The sequence below is a fragment of the Merops nubicus genome, unplaced genomic scaffold (assembly GCF_000691845.1).
Source record: "Merops nubicus isolate BGI_N331 unplaced genomic scaffold, ASM69184v1 scaffold19645, whole genome shotgun sequence".
Taxonomy (NCBI): Eukaryota; Metazoa; Chordata; class Aves; order Coraciiformes; family Meropidae; genus Merops; species Merops nubicus.
In genome coordinates this window covers 1-17,504 of record NW_008611815.1, presented here as the reverse complement: position 1 = coordinate 17,504, position 17,504 = coordinate 1, and the positions used below count along the sequence as shown (strand labels likewise).

Below are 17,504 nucleotides of genomic sequence, written 5' to 3'. Positions count from 1 at the left end.
AGAAAACATACTTAAAAGAAAAAATGTAAAATTTCAAATGAAATCTTTTTTGAAGGAGCTGCAGGATCGAAGTGCTCCGCTCCCACTTAGTCTAGAGCTCTAATTCTTAGACTATTTTGAAGACTCCATCCCATACCTACACATAAGCAACTTCATTATTTTTAATATAATTTCTAATATTTCTGGATGGAGCAAGAATGTCTGCATATTGCTACACTCATCTAGAAATTCAGTATGATAATCACCTGCTTTTGTAAAGCATGTCAGGATCTAGGAACAAACTGTTGGATCATGTTAGCAGCACAATTAAACACTGTCAGATGCTAGTGGCATACAGATATAGGGAATATGTTCATTTTCATTCTGGGTGTCCTAAGGAGGCAAAGGGTCAAGCACCAGTGAGCATACAATATGTAACAGGAAACTCCCTGCTCCTCTTCATACATGGAAATTTTGCTGACCCTAACATATATAAAGCAGCATGAACCAACCAGCCTGTGGACTATATGATTTTTATGCTGCAGCCTGTATTGCTTTTTGGACAAATTATTCAGCCTCATGAATTAGTAAGCACCTCTCATCCTTTTTTATGCAACATTTTTTATGCAACATTTCATGTTTTTAAGCAACATTGCAGAAAATTGCAAGAACTCCCTTGTTTTATTTTTACAGTGCTGATGAGAAAAAAAAAAAAACAAACCCCACAAAAAACTTAGTTGAAAATAGAACAATTTTCATCCATTTTCCCAAACCGCTCCATGTGTATACGCATAGGTCCTTTTATAGACTAGAATAAAGTCTCTACTATACAGAGCAGGATCCAACAGGGCTTTTCTGATGGAATATAGAAATCACTGTGCTACCTGAGCATCACAGGGATGAATAAAGTGGGGACCCACCTGGTGTATCCAGAAACATTATGATCCTCATTTAAAAATATTTAGCGACCTGGTCTACATCACCCATCAAGCCTACAATGAAATCCTGACTGGAAAAAGGTTTCCTGTAACACAGTCCAATCTTTTGGACATTATCTCAAATTCAGTTCTTCCATAAGATTTAACTTGGGCAATAAGAACATAATTAACATATTTAGCAATTTTGTTGCATCTTTCCAGGGAGACATACCGAACCAATATTGATAAATAGGACCACTCTTCTTGTAAGAATACAATGGCATCAAATATCAATTAATGATGTGCTGACATTTAGATTAATTATAAATATATATTTAACAATCATAGGAAGAACAGAGAGAAAAAGAAAACCAAGAAGAAGATTAAAACCTTGTCAGATGTATTGATGATGCAGGTAAAACTGTGAGTAAAACAGTTTCATATAATAAATAAATAATAGAATCCCTTAAGTTAATGCATCTTTAAAATAATTTAACACGTTATTTCATTGAAACTTGTATTAACGGAACTAAATAAAATGCAATCCCTTTCTAACTGCAAGCTAGTTTGCATTTTCCCTTGTTCTGATCTGCAGTCTTCGTAAAATATAAACCTCAGAAGCTCCCACTCAGTGGAAGGAACCTTCTTCTAGGTGTTGCAAGTAAGTTAAAATGCTAATAAAGCTCAGTATTATAAAATAAAGGCCACATGATAAATTGCAACAGAGTGCCTTCAGTGAGAACAATGCCTGAGATGCAAACACATGAAGCACCTGAAAGCAGCATCTCATGGTAACACAGGAATAAAATCTCTGAGTGAAACTCTCACTGAATGGAGCTGCACAGATATAGCAACATATTTATAGCTGCTACCTGCTGTTGAAGGGATTTTCTCCTGGGATGATATGAGTGCTGTCCTTCCCCACTAAGAGCTTGATTCGATCGTAGAACGACCTCACTGCTGGTGACCCAGAATGGCTCTGCTGGATGATGTCCAGCGGGTCACGCGAGCCCCGGCACAGCAGGCTGTTCTGACAAGCAGACTGAAGGCAGCAGTCTGGGTCTAGGCAGTCCACCAAGCCATCTGAAAGGGAAACACCAGCAAGATTCAGCCGGCTGCAGGGCGCTAGCAAGCAAAGATATCTCATGGAAATCAGAAGGCAAAAAAAAAAAGCTCATGCTTACTCTTCATAACATCTCTACGCCATAAAACTGGTAATTGAACCAATAACGCAACGAGGATGAGACCTCCTCACATGCACTGCTTGCACACTATTGCTGCTACACTTCATTTAAACTAGTGTTAGATGAGAATCAGTCCCAAAGAAATCTGCTAAGGCTTAAAATTAGAAAGAAGCAATACCGGAAGGAATACAGCATTTTTCTGTTTAGCTTGTTTGTTTGTTTTTAATTCTTCCCAGCTGTTTGTTTTACAAAGTATTTAGATTTCCTTGCTGGACTACAAAAGTCTTGAGAATTACGCTGCTTAATTTCCTTTGGGCCATTTGGGGCAATGAGGGAAGGAGATGGGGGTGACAGAATAAATTATCATTACCTAAGTAAAACAAAAATTACATTGTACCCATTCTGGCGATTCAGAGGGAAGTGCTGCTGAAACTCCCACGTCCCACAGACACCTGAATCAGAACTTGTTCCCCTGCTTGGATTAAGAAGGATCAGTCACAAAGCTAGCTGGTTCGAATTTAAATGCCAGAAATTAAAATGGAATCCTCAATGGGGAGATTTTTCTGTATACTTGGATAAACCACAAATGACAATTTTTAGCACATATGATAACTTCTAGGATCATCCTTTCCTTTGGTATCATTGTTTAACTGAAATATGTTCTTTCAATGGACTTCTACTGCAATTTAGAAATGAATAACCATTTACTTTAAAATATTATGATCTCTAACATTTTAGAAACATTTCCTTATCTACTCTGTTCAGAATCAGGCATTCAATCTGCAATCTACTCAGGTCTCCAAACTTTCAGAGACTCCCCAAGGCACATTAATCTGACCTTCCAATACAAATATGGCCTGGGCACATAGTGAATATCATACACAAGAGAGAACATTCCCGTAGGTTAGCTGACCTAAGTACCTTAGAGAAAGAACATGACTTGTATTTTCAAATGCACAGCAGACCAGTGCTACCCAACACGATAACTGGAAAAACAACCACAAAAGAATAAACAACCCAAACCTATAAAAAGATTTCTTATTTTACAGTTAGCCTTGTACTTCTAACAGATTGTATGTGCCTGAAACGAGTGTTTCTGATTTTAAACCAAAATTGCCAAGGTATGCTGACAATGTTTCATTCAACCCTCTAAGGAAATTTAAGTTAGACAAACTACCCTGTTACAAAAGCTATAGATTGCTCTAAGGTCAGTCGCCTAGTGGCATTAAGAGCTCCATTCATCTTGAAATCCTTCCCAGCGTGGGGGCAGGAATTTTCTTTTTTGCTACAGTCACTTTTCCACCCACTTTATATAATCATTGTAAGGACATTAGCTGCAGATTATCTCAAGGCAGTTTTCCTATTGAGCTTTGAGGATTTTTTCTCAGCAGTCTGTGTTCTTTCATGGTTTGTGACACTACAACCACGAACATCAAGCTGCCCACTGTTTAGTCCATTGAGTTTTTTTTATTTAGACAACCACCAGTCAAGAGGATCCTATTAACACATTAGAAATGACACAAGTAAAACACAGGATATGAATAAATTTACCCTTTGATAAATTTACATTCACCTGTTCAAGCTGGATCATATCTTTGCTGTACCTGTTATTAGAGGTGAGAATGTGTCTGTAATAATGACCTCATCATGGAGCAGATCATGGGATGCTGTGACCGAGCACTTCTGATGGCACCATGAACTTTCAATTGGCATATCAATCTCTCAGTGTCCTGTCAGTCATGCGAATCACATCTTTATGCTCGCAAGCCCCCTTGGATATAGTCTGACACTGCAATCTTCAGTAAATTACCCTGTCACTGCGAATCGCACCGTTATCTCACAAACAATCAAGCAGGCAATCAAACTGCTCTGAATTGCCAGTTCAGGACCTGGGAGGCTAGAAACATCTCCCTTCAATGCCAGGGAGAAACCAGCATGATTCCTTTCACGTGGGAAGGTTTTTATGCACTTATGTGAATTCAGTTGCACTCTTCCACAGGCTTATAAGAATATTTAGAAAAGACAGGTGTATACTGTAACATAAACATACACATGGTTTACTTGTTTGGAATATTATTTCTTAAAATACATGGCTATATTCCCCTGTACTAATCCACTCCCAGATGGCAGGATTTGGGAGTTAAGGTATTTTTACCTTATACCAACTAACTGATCCAGCTTGTTGCAATGGCAGGACTCAAGTGTGGATCTGTTCAGCATATGCAGCCAGAACCTGGGCATGGCTCGGTGGTGTCAGAGGCTTACACACCACTATACAGCTTGCATTCCGAGTTGCATTGCTGCTAGTGTTACTTACTTTGTTGCTTTGGAATCTCTGACTCTACCTATGAAAAGCTATTGATTCCTTTCAGATTACATTTGTTTATAGCTCATGTTTGCGTAATTTGCTATCCAGAGGTATTACCACAGAATGGCTGAAGTTGGCAGGGACCTCTGGAGACCACCTTGTTCAAGCCCCCTACTCGAGCAGATTGTCCAGGACCACACCCACACAGCTTTGAGTATCTCCCAAGGATGGACACTCCACAACCTCTCTGGGCAACCTGCTCCAGTGTGCATTCATCCTCACTCCAAAAAAGTGCTTCCCAGCACTCATCTGTGCCTCGGGTTGTTCCTCCCTAGGTGTGGGAACTTGTACTTCATGAAGTTCCTATGAGCCGTATTGTACCCTTACATAAAAAATAAATAGTTTCAGCATCACTTAGTTGCCTTAGACTCAGTTGATTAAAACAAGGGCTAGAAAAAATGTACCTTCTGTAAGGGAAAACTCTGCCATAAGCTGAATTTTAATTAGAATTCAGTACTTTGTTTTTTAATATATATTTCAGAGCTTGTCATCTTCCAGATTTCCTCAGGCACACTGAATTATTTATATGGTTAATTCAATGACAAAAGCCTCGCCATTAGCCTCACCAAGATATTGCTGCTTTTCATAGCATACACATCAAGAGTTTAACGTGGCCAGTTAGCAGCTCTCTGGAACTGTACGCTAAAGCAAAGAGACTGCAGAGGCAGTTAAGATGGGGCTGAACCTCCTCCAACAATCTGAGACCAAAATAAGTCCTGACTTGGCCTTAACTTGGAAGAAAGAAATAGGAAATTTTGATCTGATTTGAACTGGCAGCACAGGATTAGCTCTCCACTGCTGGTCATGGTTCTTCTGAATTCCCAAATCTTTCCAGAAACAAAGCAAGTCACATTGTGTTCCTCTTGAGGGCTTCAATTCTGCTAATGGATACACAGGTTTCTTGACTTTTCATGAACCGTTCCACAAGTTTTTTGGCAGACTTAATTATACTTAAAAAGATTTCTTTTTTCTCTGTATTATATTTAAGTAGAACAATCTACTCATGCATGCCACATTTTAAGATGGCCTTTTCATTGTGTTCCTCTTGAACACATGACAAGGCCTAAAAAGCTCTTAGTAGAAACAGTGCCATGTTTCACTTCTAATGTATTTATCATCTCTCATCTAGAATTGTGCTACACCTTTCTTTGGAAAGCTGACACTTGAGCTATTGTGGGTGGACGTTTGTTTTTTTTTGTGTTTTTTTTTTTTTTTTTTTTAACTCCTATGAGTAAATTATCTTTAGTTATCTCCTCATTAATTACTCACAGGCTGTGCTTAAGGTTCAATTCATGATGGACATTTGAATGAGTCAACTTTGACCTGACATCCAGCTGCTTGAGCAAATGCTTCTGGAACCCAGCAGGGGCCGAGCACAGGCTCAGTAGAGGGCATCCTTACACTTCACCAGCTTCAGCAGCTGGTGGCTTTCAGAGTGTAATTCCTGGAAATTTTTCTGTTTCCAATAAACATTTCAGTCTGATGATTAAAATGGAGGGGTGGGGGGGATCAGCAGCTACTATGAACCTTGAGGGCAAAAGGGCCTTTGATCACTCTAAGGCTAAATTAGTTAATTTATCATGATCCAATTTTAATTATGTGCAGTATTAATATACCCAAGGTGAAAGAATTAGAGATGCTCTATCAGATTATCAAAAGACTAGGCCTTCTCTCTGCCAATGCAGAAATATTTTAACTGAGCCCTAAACCAGCATGCAGAACAGTTTCCACAGACAAGCTATTCCACAGCCCAGTATATATCCTATTACCAGGAAGTTTTATCTAATATTTAGCCCTAATTTTCACTTTTGTAGTTTGATCTAATTACTGTTGGCTGTATTGGCATACATCATTCAAAATAATTCCTCAGCAGTTCCTGGTGCTATCAAGAAAGGGAATGCTTCTAATCCTGTTCCAGCCCTGCTCCTCAGTTAGCCAGACTGGAAAGCCTCTCTGTGAACATCAGGGTACCCATTACACCACTGGGTATTGTAACAAACTGTGAGCATAATGGACTATTTTCAGAACCATAAACCTAAACCAAAGCTGGCTCTCAGGAAAAGCTGGATTGTAAATCCTAAATTGAGGTGAAGTAGAATAAACTTGGCTTCTGTGTAAACTCGGTGCACCTCTGAATGCCCAAAAAAACCTCCCATATGAGGTTTTAAAGTACCCTGGAATATGGCATTGGTAAAGCAACAGCCCCACGTCCCTTGCCCACTGAGGATCCCCATGCTGCCAAGCTCTGGAAGTTGGGAAGAACCTCATCCCTAAGAGCACCAGCTGGAAGAAACTACTGCAGGCGTAGCCCCAGCTATGCACTGAGCACATGGTGGTCCTTCAGAACCTGTGGATACAGGGGAATTACTGATGCTTCAACTTCAAACCACACATTGCTTAGAGCAGAGTTGACTTAGAGGGTTCCACGATGAAAATAATCTTGGAAAGAAATGTTTGTTCAGTTCCAGCATACGTACACAGGGATGCCTATGCAAGAACCAGTGGCCTTTTAAACCACGGAATTTGCAGTGACTGAATTTGCTGCTTTTGCTTCTCTCCATGGGTTATAAGAGCATGTTATTGTAGTCACATATCCCGTGAGGACAGTGGAAGGATAAGCTGTCTAATGTGTGTAAAGGCGATTAGAGGCTGACATGAAATTTTAACCAAATCACAGACAAGCACACTCATTAGCTCTTGTCAAAGTTACATGATGTCTAGTTTGGATACAGATTTTGTACTCAAGCCTCCATGACTCACTCTGGCCCCCACCAACAAGAGATTTCAACTACTCTTTACATTTAATGTTCTAAAACTGACTATTGTACAGGCTCTGGGAAGGTATTTGCTGCGCCAAGAGTATTCGGGGCATTTATATTGAGAACTTCATAAAATCTTTTGTCTGTGCTGAATTAGAGACCCCTGCTGAGGCAACGCTTGTTCAGGCAAGCTAAATTACATGATTTGCTTTTGTGCTGTGAAATACTTGTATTATCTTAAAAGTCACGAGCCTGATGCAGTATCAAGTCACAGGATTTGTAATTTTCTAAAGGCAATTTTTTTCTAAATGTTTATTGCAGGAAGACACTCCTCTTTTCTTTCTATTTTCTTTCTGTCTAATTTCAGAGATGAAACAACTCAAATAAACAGCCTTTCAATCAGTCAAGTGCACTATCCTGACAGTGAACTTCTCTAGAAATGCATTTTTCTCGTGAATTGAAAAGAATTCACACTGGAGCAGATAGCTGGCTTTCTCTCATTCATTATCTTTAATGTATTGTGCCAAACAGAATTGCTGCCAACTGTACTTCTTGGTGGGGTTACAGCTATACAGGAACAAACTGAAGGGCAAAATTTGCCTTGCGAGATATGCCATAACTCTCTTTGGAAAGCCAAGTGCAAATAAATTAAAACGTATTTTAAAAAGAATGTCCCACTTTGCATAACAAACAAGGAATTCCTCATTCTGTTTAGCTTAGTATTCTATACTGCCACGGGTTGATTCCTTTCTTTTCCCACCCAATTTTAGACCAGAAAATTACATTTTGAGGGGAAACGTGATCTGTGAAGTGATATAAGCAGTGATTGCATTTAAACTTTTTTTTTTAACCTATCTGCACCTGATCAAATCTGAAACAAACCAGTTCAGCAAAGCTTATGTTATTTTTTGTTTTATGTTCTCTTATAGTACATGCTTTAATTGTCTTGTCAATAAAAATTGTAAACATGAGTAATACTGAATGGATGGCAAAAGGTGGGAGAAGAGAGAAAGAAGGACAAGAAAAGCCCAGAAAGAGTAACCCCAGTGGGCAACACAGGCTCCTGCCAGGGCTGCTTCTGCAGAGGTCACAGTTCCTACTTAAATATCTCTCCCACATTATCCCATTGAGTTCAGGATGAAGGCCCCTCAAAAATGAGGTCCTGGTATCAGCTGCATCCAGCATCTAGTGAAACTGTTCTTTATAAAAGAAATATGATTTTTGCTATGCATTAGATTGTCCATTTTATTTGAAGGCACCATAAGGTTGAAAGTGAAATCTAGTTAAACATATGCAATTTATCAAGATTGTTCTCAGATACAAGAAAGATTTTTCAATTTAGGAGCAAATGATTATAAAATAGTTATTGTAAAAAGATGAGTATAAACAGCCACTGTAGTGATTTCCTTATGCAATATATCAAAAGAAATATGAACTTGAAAAATACCTTCTCCCACTCCTCAAAATATAATTTCTAATCCCTTAATTTCCCATAATAAAACCATGATGAATTATATGGGTTATATGTGTCTATTGAGGGGATTATACATTGTAATCACAATTATAGGTCTAAAAATCATAGCTATTTCTAATCCTTCCAAAAGATGCTTAATAACCATTAGACTACTGAGGGGCTGATTAAGGAAAGGGATTAGATTTAGAAGTGGTCACAGTGCATAAGTTATGTAATCCAGAGATGTTTTGGAAAACAGAAGCGTTTTCCAATTTATAAAGATCTTAAAAGTCAGCCAATGCCAGAAATCCCTTTGCTTTCAGTTCGGCTTCCTCCCTAAAGATAAATAAATGAATACACAGAGAATTAAGAGCCTTTCAGGTTTTTACGGGAAAGTAGCCTATGCACCCTAGTGACCCTAAACAGGCCCATAATGAAGACACAGTTCAACTCATATCTACATTTGGTATGTGATGGTAAGCACAAAACCAGGTGAATGTCCCAGTGCTACCCTGGATCATGCACAGCTCTACTTGAACAGCTCTACAAAGAGAAAACACCTTTGGACACTCTCTGCTCTAGAATCCTGTTTTATTTATGTGAGTAATAGACACTGACATCTCATTTAAAATGAAGATTTGTAAGTCTCAACAAGACAGCGACAGATCTGCCCCTTCTAGGAATAAACCAACTGCAGGGCATTAATCTAAAGTTGAAAGAAAGTATTAAGTATAATCTTTCATTTTGCTCATTTTGAACTATGGTATGGAGTTTGCACTGTGGCAGCTAATAAGACAAAAGAGGACAAATGGGAATCCCTTTGGAGTCAGTAGCAATGCTCTTCCTGACATCCATGAAATGACGACTTGGCCCAAGGCCTTTGAATCTGATTGTAAGATATAATTGCAATAAGAATGGCTGAGCAGCAAAAGAGCTCCAAAATACGTTAAAACTGCTGCTGCACAGGGAGGAATGGAAGACAGATAATGATAGCTCCATTTCAGTGAAGCAACTGTATTTTAACAACATGAATAGATTGACAGAAAGGAAGGGGGTTCAGATGACCAGATAAGGATCTCATTTAGGAAAAAAAAAAAAAAAAAAAATTACCTATTCCACTGCCTTTCAAAAGAAACACTGGCATCTTCAGTGCTGCTCCAGAACTACCTGCTTGTGTTAACAGCAAAGTTGGTGATGGAGCAGGAAATGAGTTCAACATTTTGCTGCAAATAAACTCTGTTCAGAGTTTCAGATGATAAGAGTGACTGAGAGGAGAGGCGATTTCTTTAGCTCTCAATAATCTTGCATGTTGTGTGAAACTTGGGGTTCAGGTAACTAGCTGAATCTTTACCCTTGATTCCCATACGACCTTTTCCAGCTTTGTCTAATGAGAAAACTTTATTTTATCTCTTCATTCCCATAGGCGGTCATAATTAAAGGTGCAGCCTGAAGCACAGAGCACACATCCCTTTCTCTCCACGCCGGCACACTCCTGTGGTCTCCCCTATGCTACCATCAATAAACATATAGGCCATATGACATGTTCCTGGCCAGATACATAGTGAAACAGACATACAAGGAGTAGTACAGCTACAGATTAATTTCTGCCTTTAGCTTAAGACCCCCACATGAAAATGTGTGAGTCAAATCAGCTTCTCAGGTTGTTTGGACTTTGGAACAGGCACAGATTTTCAAACCACCTACACTCCAAGAAGCAAGGAGTAGTAATGTCTCTGGAAAAAAAAATACTTCAATCTGCAAGTGTTGAGAATGTCTGCAGAGTTCTCCCCTCAATCTTGATAGCCTCCAGCTAGACCATTTTTCTCCCAGGTACGACAATGGGAAACCAGAAACCATGCACCCTGCATAGTAATGCTGCTTAATATTATATGTCTGTTGCATGGCATATTTATTCAACATATTCTATGTATTCTTTGACTTTGATGAACTGCTATTTGCCTTCCACAAGCTAATATTTCTGCAATTTTAAATTGGGATGAACAGCTGAATGGTCTCACTGGTCATTTTTTCCCCCAATTTGCTTTCTGTTTTACAACTTCAGACTATTGTCTTGGATAGGTAAGTAAACATTTTATTCCAGTATTTCTAACGTTTTCCAAACTCATTCCTTGAGGAAAATTTGATGACACACCCATTTTCAAATTTTCCTTTATAATCTTCACAGCCTGTAAAAATGGCAAACCTAAGTGCTTCAACTCTTAGTTTCTTACACTGCATATTAACACAGGTTTAGTGTTTTGTTGTACAGTTAAATGCTAACTAATGTAATTCAGCAGTTAGATTCTGCTCTTTATAATTCAGTAACAACAATAGAGACAGTTCTAGTTTTTTGAAAATTCATCAGCTAGAGCAGTTTTAAAAAAACTTCTGTAAGCACCGATCACATGTAAACCCAAGGAACTAAAAGAGGGTTTACAGATGAAAACTAGTGAATGATATTTGGATGTGGTTAATATCATGTAATCAAAATCAAATATACCCACTTCTTAGTTTGGGACTTACAAAAAAAAAAAATTACTACACCCTGAAATTGTATATAAAATTAAAAGCATTCATCTTAATGATAATTTTACTCTCAAAACAGCCATTCAAATAGGCCAAATGTTTCTTTGCAGTTTTAGGCAATACCATAAAACATTTATTAACGAGCAAACAACAGATGTGCTCTTTACATTAACTACTGGCCAAAGAAATGTGACAGTCTCAAGGAATAAAGCTGAGTCTGATGTTTGGTTTCTAACGAAGAGCAGAAGCATGTGAAAAAGAATCTATGTGACTTACTAAAGACATTATAATGAAAGGAATAAGAAATCTTCAAATGAAGGAGACAGATTAAGCAATCCTGTTTAGATGGCACAATGTCTCAGAACTGCTTTCAGCCCAGCATAGCCCAATACACAACGGAAAAGCTCCTCAAAACGAGCACAGAATAAAGCTACCTTTGAAGGTAAACACAGAACACAAATTCTGTACTGTAACAGGGATACACTTGAGAAAGGATGGGGAAAGTTGAACAGGGGTGTCAGAGCCTCGCCATACACCACCGCTCAGGGCAGCTCACTCAGCCCTTTAACGCCAGGCACATGAAGTGTGCAATGTGACAGCTAACTACAAGCACTTACACAGGTTGTGTACACAAGAGCACGACCCTGGCATCCAGCATAGAGCTGCAAACGTGTTGCTAAATATCCTGCTCAATCAGCTGCTGCCTCCTGCACAGGGGCACAGTAAGCTGCTTTGAAATTCACGCGCACCGGGAGCCCGCAGGAGAAGGTTCTGGTCTGCTGGGCCACGCTCTCCACACTGGACTTTGGTGGGACCCAGCCTGCCTGTCTGCTCCCGGCGCGAGCATCATGGGTCCCTGCAGGCCACAGCTCGCTCCGTCTCACTTTTTTTCAAAAGAAATGTAACAGCAACGCTCGACAACAACGACGGCCCAAGTCTTTTGGAAGGAAAATGACTCAAGAAGGAAGTACATACAACCCTCTGTTCTTCAGGGACTGGGAATTGAAAGATTTTTGCTCACCTCCCTCATTATCCTTGTTATCGGCACAGGCGGTTTCCATGGCAACGTTGCATCCAGGCCCCCTCCAGCCGGTCTGGCAGACACACTGCCAGCTGTTCTGACCCAGCGTGCATCGCCCGTTGCCATTGCACAAGTCGGGGCAGCCATCTGGTTGAAGAAATGGAGAAGGTAAGTACAAGACACGCTCATTCACGCTGCCGCTCAGACTTGCGACTGTATTACTGTGCAGACAAAAAGACTCGTTCCTGCTGGCGGGACAAACGCTCTCCTGGCCCAGAGCCACAGCCCGGGGGTGGAAAAGGAGGGTGAAGAAAGGGGACACCTCAGGGAAACGAGGACTTGACTCAAGCCAAAAGGCAGTAGGAGTCCTACCATCAGCCCTAATACATGTTTTAAGAACCCTGTAAAGGTTCAGATCTTAAGTTGACAGAAATTACATCTGCTGACGGAAGATCACAGCCTCTTATTTTTCCCCGTGTATGTGTGCACATACATGAGGGAGAACATCTTCTTCAACAAGCACATCAACATTCAGTGTGCCTTTTATATTGTGCACTGCATAATTCTCCAAAGCTTCTCTAAGCATAAAGTTTAAATAAAAAGTTTTGAAAATATTTTCCTTCTTTTAACAATCATTTTAAAAGATCTACTTATTTAACACTAAGTTTGCTTATATTATGAGGTAACATTTCATGCCTTTTGAAAGACAGGTTAGAAGGGATAGTCCACAAAAGATATGTTTCAAATTTATTATGGATCTGACATGACTTGTTGTACAGCAAGAGCTGAATTTGGAACAAAAAATAATTACCTAAGGTGCTTATATGTTCTAACAAAATGTCTACAGGTAACAGAATACCTCAACTGCTTTTTCCTCAAATCAGATGAGTCTCAGGAGACACTACTCCATCTTCCTGAATATTCAATATGAATAAAGGTAAGGAAACCAAATTCCAGTCTTAGTATATACAATCAAATCTACCAACACCCAATCCACACAAGTATGAATATTTGTCTGTGGAGGTGGCAGAAGATTTGAGAGTCCTGAAGCAGAGCTCTCATAGCACCTTTTTCTTAGTCTTAGCAGGAGCAAAAGGTTGTGTTACAACATTGACAACAGCTGCTGGATCCCAATCATTCATAAGTTCTCTTATTTGGGTTGGACATAGTAATGCCACCTCTACAACCACCAGAGAATATGGAATAAACAATCTCATTGCCATTGGTCTTGGGCAGAAAGTTTGATCTCAAGACAGCTCACAAGCCTCCATGCTCTCTCATCTTCTCCTCCACCAGCTGTGATAGATCAGCAGCAGAATTGAGATCTGCAGGGACCTACTGCAGTCCTCTCAGGTCTCACCAACCAGCTGCATTACTCCTTTGCATTTGCCACCACGACCACAAGCTGTGCCAATGAAGTACTCCACTCCCCTCCCCCAGGCATTGAAAGAGCACCAAGGCACTAATGGGCACCCTGCCAGAGCGCAGATACTCTTTTCACCACCTGTGAGTGAGGAAAGCAACAGTGGGAAATAGCCAAGAAGCAAATAAATGTCTTCTTCAAGCAGCACCACTTCAGGTGTGCAGCACTGGAGAAGAACTCAGATGATATATGTCACCTTTGTGCCCCTTGGCCTCTGCAGGTGACCAGGAATAGGAGCAACAGTCAAACAACAGCTTTCCAACTAGTGCTAAGAGGTTGAACAGCCACAGAGAAATCACCAAATTAGACTGCCCGTGTGTTTCTGTAGAGCTGTTCAAAAGGCCACAGCTCTGACTTTGTGTCTCTTCCTACCCCTCCCAGCTGCAGGTGATGTTGAGAAGCTCCTCTCACCCCACCCTGGTTTTCATACTGCTGCAGGAGTTTCCCATGAGGGACAACGAGCTGCTTTGGGTCCCTGCAGTTCACACAACTGGTATCCCTGTAAGTAAGCATTCACTTCTACTTTTCCTCACTGAGTTGTTAGCTGATACAATCATACTCATCATTTTTTAATAGTAGTCTACAGTCACATTAATTTTGCATGCAACTCTGAATGTTTCCTTTACTATTTAAAAAAAAAAAAAAAAAAAAGAATGCTGGGCCTGTGGAAGGTGCTGGACTGAGACCTCTGAGACCTCATCTGGCCCACAGAAAATGTTCTTCAGCAACCCAAGTTTCTGTATGTTGTCCCACCAAGTGCCTGAACCTGCATCATTCCTAGCACTGGCAGAGCAGCCTGGTTTCCACCAAAGCTCTGCAGAGCAAGACACCAGACCTCTCTCTGTGGACCGGGCCAAGCCCAGTCAACTCATTTTACACAAATAGCTACCAGTGGATAGGACCAAGTCCTAGAAATTTAATTTCAATGCTTTTGTATACTAAAAAAAATACAGTGCACAGTTATGTTGGCATTACATATCTTTGTTATAAAAAAATTGCAGTTACTTTGCAGCATTTTCAAGGCATTTGTTTCATCTCTTTGTCAGGTTGTTTGAATGACCGAAATGACAGTGTTTGAGGGGAGGCATCATACTGTAGGACAAATTATTTGTTTAAATGAAAAACAAACAGTAATTGTGAATATACACACACGGTTAGCTTTAAACTGAGGCACTGGAGAGAATGAAATCACTGAGGCAGTTTGCTTTGCAGCATATGAGCAAGATGAAAACATGAACAGTGGGGAGCTAACAAAACCTCTGAAAAGTTTTATGTGCAGCTGGAGATTAATGGACATGACTTTGCGTTTAGCTTAAAGAGAGAAGCAGGCATCACTGGTATAGACATGGTGTTGCTAGGAAACACTACGCACCTCTACAGGGTTTATTTAACTGTGGCCTTCCAAAGGCAGACTTTGTTTCAGTAACATAACTATTATAAGGGAAAAAAACCAGCAGTAGACTACAATAAGATCCAAGCACCTTGACAATGATGTCTTCCTTCAGAGATCATAGAATCATAGAATCCTTTAGGTCGATTAAGTTAAGGATGTATTAACTTTCAAAAAAGCTTTAAGTAATGATTATATATAAGTTTAGATATTATATATAAATTTAGATATTTTCTATGGTTATGTGCATTTCTATACCTGTGTGTCTATTTCTGCTTATGCCTTTCTTCAAGCAAATATTTACACAGTGTTATAGCCTGTTTGACCAAAATTTGTTCTAACAGCCTGTTGACCAGCTAGACAACAGAGCTTTATCATGATCTATTAACAACATGTTTCCTTCTATATTTGCAGTGCACTGAATCTCTCTATTTAAATCTCCCCACAATTGCCTGTGTGCAGTGATAGTACCGACGAACACCCTCTGCACACACAGCATCTGTACGTGGCTGATGGGCTCTGATGCCTTTCACTGGGTTTTGACAGTGGACAGGGTCACAAAGTGCCTAACTGAGGAGCCTTTGGGCTCTCAGCAAAGCTCAGTGCTCACAGGTGGACACAGGGTCTTTGCTGGAAAGGCAGGCTGTAGGAAGCACACCTCCACACCAAGTGCCTTGTTAAAGCTTGCTTTCATTCTGCAGTCCTAGCTCAAACCCAGCACTGTTATTACCTCCTGGCTGTCTTACCAACTCACTCACAGAGCCAGGTAGTCAAAGAGAGAGTAAGGTAGTCACAGAGGGAAGGGCTATCAACACCTAGCCTTAAGGAGTAATCCACCGTGGTACAAAGTCCTCAGTCACAGCACAGAAAAACTGCCTTTCATCCGGACATGCTGCTAGTCCTGGAGAGAGAGAAATTCTGTGCATCTTTTCTATTACAGTATGCTTAATAGAAAATGTCAAAAAACTAGGTTGAAAAAGAAGAAAGTGCTTGTTTAAAGTGCTAGACTGACAACCTATTTATTCACACAACAGGCAGAGTACGGGCAACAGCAGTTCAAGTGTCTCCCACCTTTCTATCAGTCTCTGCAGAGGCTGCTGCTGCTAGAGCTGAAATGCCCCTGCAGCCTCCCTCCTCCTGCAGGCTCCAGCCTGCCTGTGGGACGGGCAACCAGGACCTCTAAAACAGGTACAGAAGCATTTGCAAATAAAACAGCCAGAAAGATGTCAGTGCTTTTTGCAAGGTAGTGTCAGCAATCTGTGACTTGCACTGTGAGGGATCATCAGTCAGAGGAGGTTTCAAAATTGAAATACTTCAATTCATTCCTCTCCGTACCACAAGCAAGGTGCCCAGCATGCATGTAAAGTGAATGCTGGAAGGCAGCAGTAAAGAAAGGAGAAAATAAACACATTCTATCTCTGGATCTAATGGAGAATGATGTAAACTGCAGGTTTGTACAACAGGAGATCCCAAAACACTTATTAGCATTCTCACCGAACAAAACAATATTTATAAACTTGCAATCCTGGAACGCTAGCACTAGCATTTAATGCCTGAATTGATTTCCTATCAGGTTTCTTCCCTCCCCCCCCCAACTACTTAACTAAGTTTGAGTAACAGAACAAATTCATTGATGATTTCACAGTGTTCTGTGCTTCTCATTGTAGAAACAAGCTGCTACATTCTTAACTTGCTCATAGTTTAAAGCCCATTCCTTGGCAAGTAAATATCATACCACAACTCTAAAATTTGGTAAGCAGATTCAGAAAATGTATCTGTTGCAGTGCTTGGGGACACTTGCCTCCTATATACCTACACCCTTTCTTGGTACTTGAAAGCCCTTCACCTACATTTCCTCAGCTTACCCATTCCAACACACATACGATGATAGTATGTTAAAATGAAAGAAACTTTGGTAATACATAGCACAAAAGAATATTCAATAACAACATCAGAACATGGTGACTTAAGAAGAAAAAAAGTGTGCTTGCTTTGCCATAAAATCAAGTTCCTTCTTCTAGGAATGAATTCCGTCTCTTGACCCTACCTATAACCCAGAGGAAGAGGATCTACAATGGATACTAAGTAAATAATGTAGTATCAAAACAGGACACTATTTAACAAAACACTATGAGAACTGAGAACATGTCAATATGATGAGTACTTAGTCAACTACTACTATATATATGTACAATTTTAAATTCATCTTAATTCACACTATTAATATTCCTGGAGAAAAGGGATCAAAAACCTTGTTCTCACTAACAGGGAAGGGCTGGTGACCAATGTGAGGCTCAGGGACAGCCTTGGCTGCAGCGACCATGAAGCAGTTGAATTTAAGATCCTCAGGGCAGCTAGAAGAATGTATTCTAAGCTTACGACCCTGGACTTCAGGCGTGCAGACTTTGATCGCCTCAGGGCCAAAGTCTCGTGGGTGAAGGCCTAGAGGGAAGAGGCGCCCAGGACAGCTGGTCAGTATTCAAG

At 40.2% G+C, this 17,504-nt stretch overlaps 1 protein-coding gene across 1 annotated transcript in view; it reads right to left on the bottom strand.

The window, feature by feature from the left end:
* TENM2 (teneurin transmembrane protein 2) overlaps positions 1-17,462 on the bottom strand; it is a gene marked incomplete at its 5' end in the record, with an annotated part of 57,963 nt that extends 40,501 nt beyond the window's left edge. Inside the window, 3 exons of the mRNA XM_008941352.1 lie at positions 1,769-1,979; positions 12,208-12,354; positions 17,283-17,462. Coding sequence (XP_008939600.1) covers positions 1,769-1,979; positions 12,208-12,354; positions 17,283-17,462 — 538 coding nt within the window. The remainder of the gene's footprint in view (positions 1-1,768; positions 1,980-12,207; positions 12,355-17,282) is intronic.
* Positions 17,463-17,504: the final 42 nt, after the last annotated feature.